General features: G+C 47.3%; 1 protein-coding gene across 1 annotated transcript in view; it reads right to left on the bottom strand.

Moving 5' to 3' along the window:
• Nucleotides 1-3,430: 3,430 nt before the first annotated feature.
• The window catches only part of RIMS4 (regulating synaptic membrane exocytosis 4), a 61,529-nt gene continuing 54,112 nt past the window's right edge, over nucleotides 3,431-10,847 (bottom strand). Inside the window, exon 6 of the mRNA XM_051976495.1 lies at nucleotides 3,431-9,880. Within this exon, the coding sequence (XP_051832455.1) occupies nucleotides 9,662-9,880 (219 nt within the window). The 3' untranslated portion in view covers nucleotides 3,431-9,661. The remainder of the gene's footprint in view (nucleotides 9,881-10,847) is intronic.

Here is a 10,847-nt window from a genome sequence, read left to right as displayed (position 1 = left end):
TTTGGTGAAGGTGAAGGTTGAATGGCCTTTGGATAGGATCCTTCAGAAAGTATGTGGACTATGCCAGAGGCTAGACATGGAGAGAGGGACCCTAAATATCAATGCTCTATGTCATGGAAAAAGCCCTGGGCTGGAACCTAGGTTTTGGACTGGCTCTATCACTAATTTGCATGATGTTGGATAAGCACTTTTCCTCTCTGGATTTCTGTTTCTACTTCTGTCAATGAGAGTAGATGGTGCCTAAGATTGAGTCCAGCTCTTAGTCCCAACTTCTCATTTTATTAGGAAGTGGCTTCACCAAGTAGAAGTCCCTTTTAACTTGAAGTATAATCCAGTTCCTAATACCATTGAGAGCAACCACACTGGTCAGAGTATAGGGGAGAGACCAGGGTATTTGGGGCTTATTCATAACTTGTGAAAGAGTCACTAGAGAGGTTTATCTAGCCTCCCTCAAGGTCTCCCTAAGGCTTGTCAGGCAACAAGCATTTATTAATAGCTTCCTATGCATTCAGCACTGTGCTAAGCATTATGGATACAAAGAAAGACAATAAGAATCTCTGCCCTCCCTCATGGAGCTCATTGTGTAATGGAAAAGAGAACATGCAAACCACAGTGTACAAAGAAAACACGTACAGGATAACTTTGAGGGAATGTCAGAGAGAAGACACTACAAGGAGAGCCAAGAAAAGCTTGCAGAAGGTGAGATTTTAGCTGAGCCTTGAAGGAAGCAGGAGATGGACTTAGGGAGGGCAAGAATTCCAAGCAGAGGGAATGGGCAGTGAAAATGAAGTGGAGATAAAGTTTTATAGGCAAGGAACAGCAAAAAGACTACTATGACCTAAGTGAATAAGGTGAATAAGGTAGAAGAAGATGGGAAAGATAGGAGGAGGCAGATTATGAAGGGCATTAAAAGCCAAACAGGATTTACTATTTGATCTAGGGGATGATAAGGAACCAGCCATGTAGAATTCTGGGCCCAAAATAAGTGGATTTCCTTATTGTTTCACTCACCATTATTGTGACTTCTCAGACCATAACGTGTTAAAGCATTAAAATTTCAAAATGTAGGGGAAAAAAGCCAAGGGTGGAAAGTGGCAAAAATATAAAATTAGACTTAATATCAGAAAACACTAACCATTGTCCAAAAGCAGTTTCTGGAGGCCCTCATGCAAAGGGTAGATGGCCATTCCTTGGCTGTATTTCATGAAGATTCCTTTCATGTATGAAAGTGGACTATGGTTACTGAGGTCCCTTCCATACCTTAAATTCGATGATTCAGGTCTCTAGAATAATAGCAGGTTCTATAATTCTCACCAGTGATTTCTGAGGTTAACATATCACATTCCATATGAAGAGAAGGAATTGGGGATGGTTGGTCTAGAGAAGAGAAGATTTGGGTAGGGAAAGCACTTGAAAGGTTGTCTGGGCTAGTTTTGTGCTTTGACCTCAGAAGGCAGAACCAGGAGCAAAAGATGTTGCAAAGAGGCAAAGATTTAAACATGATGTCAGGAAATGGTTCCTAACAAGTAACTCTATCTAGTAGATGAGGGCTCTGCTTGGATAAGGAGGGGATTTCCTTGTATGGGAAGTTTCCAGCAGAGGCAGTATGGCCATTTATCTGGTATCTGGAGGGTTCGTTCTCGTCCATGTATGCTTTGGACCTAATGGCCTCTGATATGAAACAGAAGGCTTGGGTTTGGCTCTGCTTTGCCACTTCCTAGCACAATGAGAAGTTGGGACTAGATGAAGCCTCAGTAAATGATTGAGGGGTTAGCTGGGGGAAGCTTGGCTCCAGGGAAGTCGGAGAAGGATGGAGGAAATCCTCAGGTATATTGACAGGCCTGCCTTAGGAGTGCTCACATATGTTACACTGGACTGGGCCAGGCCAGGCCATTGCTGAATTTCAGAGAAACTGAGTCACTTTTAGGGTCCAAGGTGATCGTAATGGTGTGGTCTGGGAATGACTGGAGCTGAATTCTTTAACCTCAGTGGGGTCCTCATGGATAGGATCCTGGAATGAAGCCGGGTGGTTTCAGGTTTGGACTGTACTACTTAGTAACCATAAACAAGTGACTTAATTTTGCTGATCTGCAATTTCCTTAGCTGCAAAATGAATTATTCTGGCCTTACGGGAATATTTTGAGACTTAAATGAGAATGTGTCATGTACTTTGTAAACTATAAAGTATTATTCAAATGTGTGAGCAATTATTGTTTTCCAAGTTCCATACACATGCATCTATCTTGGATTGGGGGGAGCTAAGTCAAATCCCTGGATATACATTCGAGATCACAGCACACTTGTGTCTCCTGCCGTGATTTGGTGGCAAGCACTCTGTCCTGGGAGTCAAGAATACTTAAGTTCTAGGCCTACTTCTGCCTCTGAGGTGCTGTGGGACCTCTATATGGGTCTCCATTTCCCCTGTGTAAAATGAGTGTGATAACAGTTATCCAATATCCCATGGGAGTGAACTGAGAATAGAATATATTGTGGGTGGCAAAGATTTTGGGGCTCTTAAGAGCAATGAGGAGTCTTTATTTGAAAAATCCCCAGCCCTGAAGCCTGATATCTGCCACAGGGTATCTCATGTATATCAATACTCATGATGTAGCTCTATGATAAACCAGCTCATGGTCATAGCATAGAAGGTGAGGGACAGGACTTTGGCTCTTTAGTCCCTTTGGTGGATTGCACTGAGGATCAGGAGGATTCACTTCTCTCTGTTCCTCAATTTCCTTCTCTGGAAAAAAAGGGTGTTTGGATTAAATAAACTCTAAAGTCCCTTTCAATTTTAACTTTCTATAGATCTGATGCTGGAATAGTTTCTGGAAATAATGATCATTGAAAGAAGTAACTGTGTTATTTTAGCGAATCAAGCTGGAAGGGCAAGGAGACCTTCTATGCTTTTATTCCTGTGACTAGTTCTGATGACTGGCTTGAGCTCCTGTTGCTAGGTGACATTGAGGATACTAATATGGTGGTCATTGGTTGCTTAGCAACACTCCCAAATCAGTCCAGTGGTGATGTCATCAAACAGCATAGTTGTGTGGATGGGAGCTTAGAGGATCAGCCAATCGCCTTATTTTACAGAAGAAGGGACAATGAAGATCAGAGAAGTGATGTCATTTGCCTGGGATCAGAGAGCTCGTGAGTAGCAGGACTGATTCTTGAACCCAGGTTTTTAGATATCCTGTCCAGTTGTTTTTTTCTTCCATTCTCCAGGGCCTCCCCTAAGACATCTGAATTTACCTGGGGATTATGACCCAAGGAATTCTCTATGAAGTCTATTCTGCCAGAGGCTTTTTAAGCAGGAGATGCCACCCCAGGCCCAAATTTAGTCAAGTATACTCCTCAGGAAACACATGGGGAGCTGGACATTGCTATGACCATAGGACTGAGGGGAAAAGGTATAAATCAATAAGCAGATTCATTTAGAAAAAAACAAAAACATGTTTTTAATTTTCAACATGATTTACATGAGTTTAACATAAGACACTCCAACCCAGGGGCCTGGGCCCCATTTCAAAACCCTTGCCATTTGGCCCAGCTTTGCCTGACAGAGAAACCTCCCAGCAGGTCCTTACCACCCCATGACTGAGGGCATCCCTGTTCCCAGAGACTGAAGTGGAAATATGCTGAGGGGTAGATTACCCTTTCCAACTTGGGGACTCTGGTGTCTACAAGATGATTAACAACAAAGCTTTCTCCTGGTTCCAGGGAAGTGTATCAGGAGCCAGTGGACTGCCAGGAAGTGTATGGGGGGAGGACATGAGAAAAAGTGGCACAGTGTCAAACTCAATAAATAAATGCAGGCGAACCTTGCTTTATGCAACAACTGTGCTTCTGTAGAGAACTGTGCAAAAGAGCTTTGCAAATGGAATCACGCCCAGAAGATCTCTATTTCAAGGAGCTCAGCAGTGAGCCAAACTTTTGTAAAGTGCAGATTTCTTCACATAAGGGGCAGAATCATTTCTTCATTTGTCAGGGGACCTGGGTTTGAGGCCCAACTCTGCCACTAACGTGTAGGGCTATGGACAAGTCAGCCCCTTTCCAAGGTTTCTTCAACTATAAGGTGAATTTGTTCACTGGAAGAAAAATGTTTTGATGAAAAATTTGAAGCCAAGAGGTAAGGTATTATTCAGAAGCCTAGATATTTGTTTAAAGTGAGGAACCCCTGAAGCTATAAATCGGAATCATGCTGTGATGGGAGTCTATAGAATCAAATTGAGCTGAATGGACCCTTTAAAGTCCTCTAGACCAACCCATTTTTACAGATGGGGAAAGTGAGGTCCAAAGTTGTTAATTTACTTGTACCCAGGTAATAAGTGGCAGAGCTGAAATTAAAACTGGGTGCTCCAGCTCCCAACACAGCAGTCTTTATGACCTTGTTGATTCAGGGTTCATTCATTCAGAGGCTTACCTCTTCCAGCTCACTTGGAGACATCCTGCTGACCTTAACCTGCCAGACTTGGAGAGCCCCATTGTACTTGTGGGGTCGGCTCCACAAGGCAGGAAGGGCCCCAGGCCCACATGGTGACTAAACTGCATCTGATCCCTCAAATGGGGTGAACAGTTTCATGTGAGCCTGTTGAACCCGGTCAGCAAGGTGATGATGGAGCCTCCTTGTGAGATGCTCTGGGGAGGACACCAGGCTTTTTATCTGGCAATTTGCCAACTCAGCGTGAGTTGGTCCAGTCCACACCTATTAACTAAAAGATTTCTGTTACCATTGGGCCTGGGAGGGAGGGGTGCAAAAGGAACCAGCCAAGTAACAACTCAGCGGTCCTCCGGTCTGGACGAAATGAAAATGATCAACATGCCCAAGTGCTGGCACCCCAGGTGGTGCGGGGGGGCATCCAAGGGACCTGGATGTGATTCCACCAAGCCCTTGACTTGGGGAATCATGGGATTTGGAGCTGGGAGGGATCGCTTAGTACATTTTACAGATGGGGAAATTGAGATCCAAGGAGGTTAAAGTGATTGCAGAAAGTCATAAAAGTAATAAGTAGCACAGCTGATTTTCAAAACCAGCTCACACAAGGTCTTAGAGTTGGAAGGGTCCTTGATGGTAAGTTTTCTGACTAAATCCAAATTCCCCGAATTGTAACAGTATGGCCTGGGGGTAGCTGCTTTGGCCTGGCCTTAAGTGTTCAGAAATCCTTATTGTCTGTGCTTGGGTGCTTCCCCCAGGCCTCCACTTAGCAGAGCATCTGCTCGATATTTGTGATGGGTAAGATCCGAGTCATCGCCTGGCTCACTGTACTCACTATACAACATTGATTTGCTTTAATCTTTCTGGGATTCAGTTTCCCTCTTTGTAAAAAAAGGAAATAATTCCTAATATATGGTTAAGGATCACATGAGAATATACTTTGAAAAGTTTAAAGTGCTGTACAAATGTGAGGAAAGATTCATATTTCCAGACCCAACTGAAGGTACCTTCTCTTGTCCCCTGCAGCCTCAGTAGGAGGTAACTTCTAGGCAAGAGAGCTCACTCCAAAGCTAATGAGTGGCTGCAAATGGTGTTTTCTCTATAGCCTGAGAAGATTCTCATACCTGATTCCTTCTGGCCAGAGATCCCAGCCTCCACCTAAGAAGAACCCATCAGCCTTTCTAGGAGACAAGATGGAGCACAAGAAACTCCTGGTCTGGCTTCCTAGGGGCCCCAGCAAGTCTGCAAAGTAAAGCAGAGGGAAAGACCTGGGGGCATCATTCCACCCAGAGACTCTGACTCTGGCCCCCTTCCTAAACTCAGAAGACCTAGGTGTCTACCATTTAGTAGTGGGAGACTTGCTTTGTCATGTCTCTCTGAGCCTCAGTTTCTTCATCTGTAAAACTAAGATCACATTCCTTGCACTATCTACCTCACAGAGTTATGTAGATCAGATGAGATAATGGATGTAAAAGCGCTTTGTAAATTAGAAAGTGCTATAGAAATGTCAACTATTATTATTAATTACTATTATTACTAGTATTATTCTCTTTAATGTAGAGAAGCCACATTCTATTTATTCCCCACTTGGGGTCTGGTCCAGACAACTGGGAGAAGTCTGCCCAGCTCTGTGGGGACAGAGTTCATCCACCCTAGGGGACCAGTCTCTTCCCACTGCCAAGTGTCAGAAGGATAGACAGACAGGACATGACAGGTGGGTGGCAGCCAGAACCTGCTTAGGTCCCAAGTAGGAGCCAAGTTCATACAGAGTCTCTCCCAAAGCTACAGTTTAACAAAAAGTTTACTACCCCACCCCACCCCTACATACACCCCAGCACAGAACACACTCAGGACACACTGACAGGAATGGACCATTAATAGTGGGAATGGGGGGGTGGGGGACAGGGAATAAGGATACAACTCAAGACCCCATTAGGAGGTCACTTATTTCACAGAAGGAACAAGAAAAGCAGCGGGAGGAGGGGGTCCTGAGGCCATGGCCCCCGCCCCACCTCTGGATGGATTATTGCTTCGTACCCAGTCTCTTTCACAAAACAGGTCTTTGTCGGAGACAGGAGGGAGGGGAAAATTGGCCAAGTTCTCTTCACCAACATCAAGTCTGGAGGGGAGAGCGATGAGACCCCTTTACTACCCATCAGGAATCCCTTTCTTGTGTTTCCTCTGCCTCAGCCCCAGAGGAGAAAAACAAACATCTGGTGCTCCAGGAAAGGACTTAGCTCCTCTGCAGCCTTAGGACGCCTCTCCTGCTGGCAACTTTAGGAGGCTCTTCTCTTCCTTACAAAAAAACGGCCACAATCTGTACAAAGAGCACATGCTTCCGAGAGAAATCTCCCGGTTCCAATCATTGCTATTTCGATGCATCGGGGATCAACGATTATTCTGCTCCTGCCAGGAATGACAGCACACAGCCTCCCTTTACAGCTGAGTTTTTGAGAATTGCTGCTGTCTGGAACATCTCCCCATGGCTAGACCGGTCCTGAGATCACAGGCACATTCTGTTCCCAGGTCTTTGGTCTGGCCTTGAAGCCTTACATGCTGGGACCAGTTGGTCATCAAAGCATTCCAGAACCCCAGCCACCTCCAGCCCAGGATGAGAAGGCATCAGTTATTAACAGAGAATAACCAACAAAACGAGAAAGAACCTCAAGATTCTTACTATACCCAACCTCTCCTGACCTTCCCCCTACTATGATGCAATGATACCCCTCATTTCAGAAGCTACCCTGGGGAAGTGCTGAAGGCTGCTTCTGCAAAGCCGAGCAGCCCCACTCCATCTCTGTCCCATAAGCCAGGATTAGAAAATTCTCTTCCCTCTCCCTCCTACCCCAGTCTGTCTGGACCGCTAAACCAGAAGCCAGAAACGCTCAGAGCACAGGCTTTGGGAAGCCCAGACCCACTGGCTTTGGTGTTGAGAAGGAGGCTTGAGACCCAAATTTTGGGCCAATGCCTCACAACTGGGCCTGGCTCTCTCTTCCTACTCCAACTGCAGGAGTATCCTCAAATGTGACTGACCAGGAAAAACCATAGGATTTGAGATTTGGTGGGAGAGAACTTAGTCCAATTCAGTCCAATTTCTGAATTTTACAGAAAAGGAAAATTGAAGCTCAATAAGTTGAATTGTCTTCATTGTTTCCTCCCAATTCAATATAAAACCATTCCTTGAACTTTTCACTCTATTTCTCTCCCCAAAAAAATCCTTGGTTTGGAAACCAAGTCCTAAGTGCCCGGGTCTGTTCTTAGCCAGGTGACAGCGTCAGAACACAGCCAGTGATCCAGGAGGGCTTTGTAAATGTGTAATCATAAGAAGAGTATCAACAAGAATAACTAACACTATGTAATTCTGTGCCCCAGCTAAAGCCTCTTTGAGCTGGGTGGGAGAGAAGGAAGAAGCCAGAAGGACAAAAAATCTGTAAGGGACCAGCCCCAGCAGCTGCACCCAGGGGCCATGAAACTAGTTGGATTTTCTCAACACCTCCCTGACTCCTTTCACTCCTCAAAGTTCTGGAGGAAAAGACAGGCCGGCTGCCTCTGGGACCATCGAGAGGAGAAGGGGGTGAGACAGAGACTTGGGTCTGACTTCCCTGCCAGGCCCATTTGTCCCGTCATTCTCCCCTCTCCCTGCACACACACACTCGGGACGGATTCTATGTTTCCCCTGCTCTAGACTAGTCCCTCCATGCTGGGGGTGGGGGAGGTGAGGAGGGACCAGCCTCAGCACTGAGGACAGAAGGGAAGAGGGGGCCCTTCCTCAATGTGCTTCATTAAAAAGGGTTCCTTCCCAGCAGGCAACGATTTGCCTGAAGTTACCCCACGACTGGGGTCGGGCATCAGGCTAGTGAGCCAGACCTGGTACTGGGAGCCCCAAGACACCACATGCCAGCTGGAGGTAGGGGGAAAGAAGGGAAGAGGGAAAGGGCCCTTTCTCTTCTCCCATCCATTCCATTTGCTTTCCTAGAGTCCATGTAAAATGACTCTTGCATTCAGTTCATCTGTTTCAAGTTGTTGCTTTGTATGTGGGCTTTTAAAAAAGTAAGACTGAGGTTCTCGGGCCCTAGAGACCCCTAAAGAAGAGGGTAGATTTCCATCTGCCCAGAGGCAACAGGCTGGACGGGATGGCCCATAGAGTCCAAACTGCAGGGGGTCTCCTCCTACAGGGCTGTCCCAGATCCCTGGCTGGCACACAATGCCCTGGCCACCAGGGCTCGCTCCTCCCCCTTGCTGCCTTCCTGGCTTAGCCCACTCGGGCCCACCTGGTTCTGCTCGTGGCGCTCAGGTTTAGGAGACGCAGCCAGTTCGGCCCAGCTCCGCCCGTCCACTGGAGTCTCAGTGGCTTCCCCGGGATGAGGAGGTGGGGGCGGCGGCCACTCTGGGCACTAACTAAAGGCATTCTCACTTCCTGCGGAGGAATGTCTTTGAGATCATCTGGGCTAAACCCCTCATTTTTGAAGGAGGAAACAGGTCCGGAGGAGGGAGGTGATGGGTCAGGACTGCACAGAACGGAGGAACGCTGAGTCAGGACTGAGACCCTCGCCTCCTGCTCCTAGGGAGAGCTCTTTTCCTTGTAGGAAGGAGGCACCATCTGCATCCTGAGTCACCGTGGGTCGGGCCTGACATCCAGAGCTGTGCGAACAACGTGTGGCGGCCGAGGAGGACGCCCGCCTCCCAGGAGGTACTTGGTGGAGAGGAGAGAAGCCCCGGGCGACTGAGGGGCAGCATCTCCAGGCTGCCTCCGGCTCGGGGCCTCCCCGGGATCCAGGTGGTCTTGACTAATGGCTGACTCCACCACCCTCCCTGGAAACTCCCCGGGCTCCTCTCAGACTGGCAGAGCATACAGCCACCGGAGCCTAGTGCCACAAGAAAGACACTTGCTGGTAGATCGGCACTGGAGGGAAGGCGGCCCCTTGGCCGAGGATAGTGGAGACAGCTCCAGGCAACTTGCTCCCAGGAGGACACAAAAAGGGAGAGGCTGAACCATAGGCCCGCTCCCAAATCTGGGGGGGCCTGGAAGCGACCCAGTCAAAGGTAAAGCCGATTGCTCTAGGAGAGGGAAGGCCTCAGGGTGGGGAAGGGGGCGAAACAGGAGATGGGGAGGAGCCCACAGGATAGGTCTCCCCTCCTTGGGAGGGAGCCCTGTCTGCTTCCGTCCGAAGGGCCAGGAGTTCCAGATCCAGGCGTAGTCCCTGGGCAGCCCCTCCCCGAGCTCAGCCACTACGAGCGCTCCCCGCAGGGCCCCACCGTGCTCTCCAGGGACAGCTGAGAGGACTGGCGCAGGAGCGGGCCGGTGGCAGGGTCCACCATGGACGATGTGGGGAAGAGCTTGTACCAACCCACGGCCAGGGTGGTCAAGTCCAGCTCCTCCAGAAGCACCCTCGCCACTCCCATGAAGTGCTTGCGCTCCATCCGGCCGTAGTTGCCCCACACGATCACCTGCGGAACAGGACAGATAGGGAAGGGTTGAGCATGGGTTCCCTCCTCCATCACCTGAGAGTGATCACTCTTCACCCCATAACCATGAGTCCCGGGTAGAATCATTCCTGGCTACCCCACCAGAAGCCCACCCCAGGAGCCAGACTGCCAAGAGCTAGAAAGGACTCAAGAGAGCATCCAACACCTTCCTTTCATAGAAGGAGAAATGAAGTGAAGTGACTTTGAAAGAACATATATGTAAGTGTCAGAGCTACAACTCATTTCTCCTGTCTCTGAGTCCAGCCAGCATTAAACTGAGATCAAACAGGGAACAAGTAGAATAGAGCTAGAATCTGAATCTAGGTAATCAAAGTAACATCTCTGATCCTCACTTTCCTTATCTGTAAAATGGGAATAATATTTGAATTACCCCCTTCTCTCAAGTTTTCTTTTTAAATTAGGGAAGTGCTTTATAAACTCTAAGGGGCCCTCTAGTCCTGACATTATATATTCTGCAATTCTAGATCTGGCTATAGAAAGGTGAGCTACTTCAATATTGGTCTGGAAGTTAAACCTGGCTCAGCCACAAATGGGTACATGACATTAGATAAGTTGTTTCCCCTCCATCAGGCTCAATTTTTTCTTAACTGTAAAAAAGGAATAATATTTTATAGTCAATTAATGACTCAAAACCTTGGTTTCCTTATATTTAAAATTTGGATAAAATTCTTATTCTGTTGAGCTCAAAGGGCTCTTGTAAAGCTCAGACAAGAATAGCTATGTTTCCATAGCACTTTCGGGTCTTCAAAATGTTTCATTCAAAACAGCTCTGAGGTAGTCTGTAGCTCAAGTATTATCATGGAAGAGAAGTGAGGAAAAGTGGTCCAATAGGAAGGGCTAGATTTGGAGTTAAGGATCTGGGGTTTAAACCTATGACCTTCCTACTATTTGTGTTAACATAAACAAGCCAGCTACTTTCTCTGAGCCT

Source organism: Antechinus flavipes, chromosome 2 (assembly GCF_016432865.1).
Source record: "Antechinus flavipes isolate AdamAnt ecotype Samford, QLD, Australia chromosome 2, AdamAnt_v2, whole genome shotgun sequence".
Lineage (NCBI taxonomy): Eukaryota > Metazoa > Chordata > Mammalia > Dasyuromorphia > Dasyuridae > Antechinus > Antechinus flavipes.
Note: the sequence above shows the minus strand (reverse complement) of the source record. Positions and strands in the feature narration are given on the sequence as shown.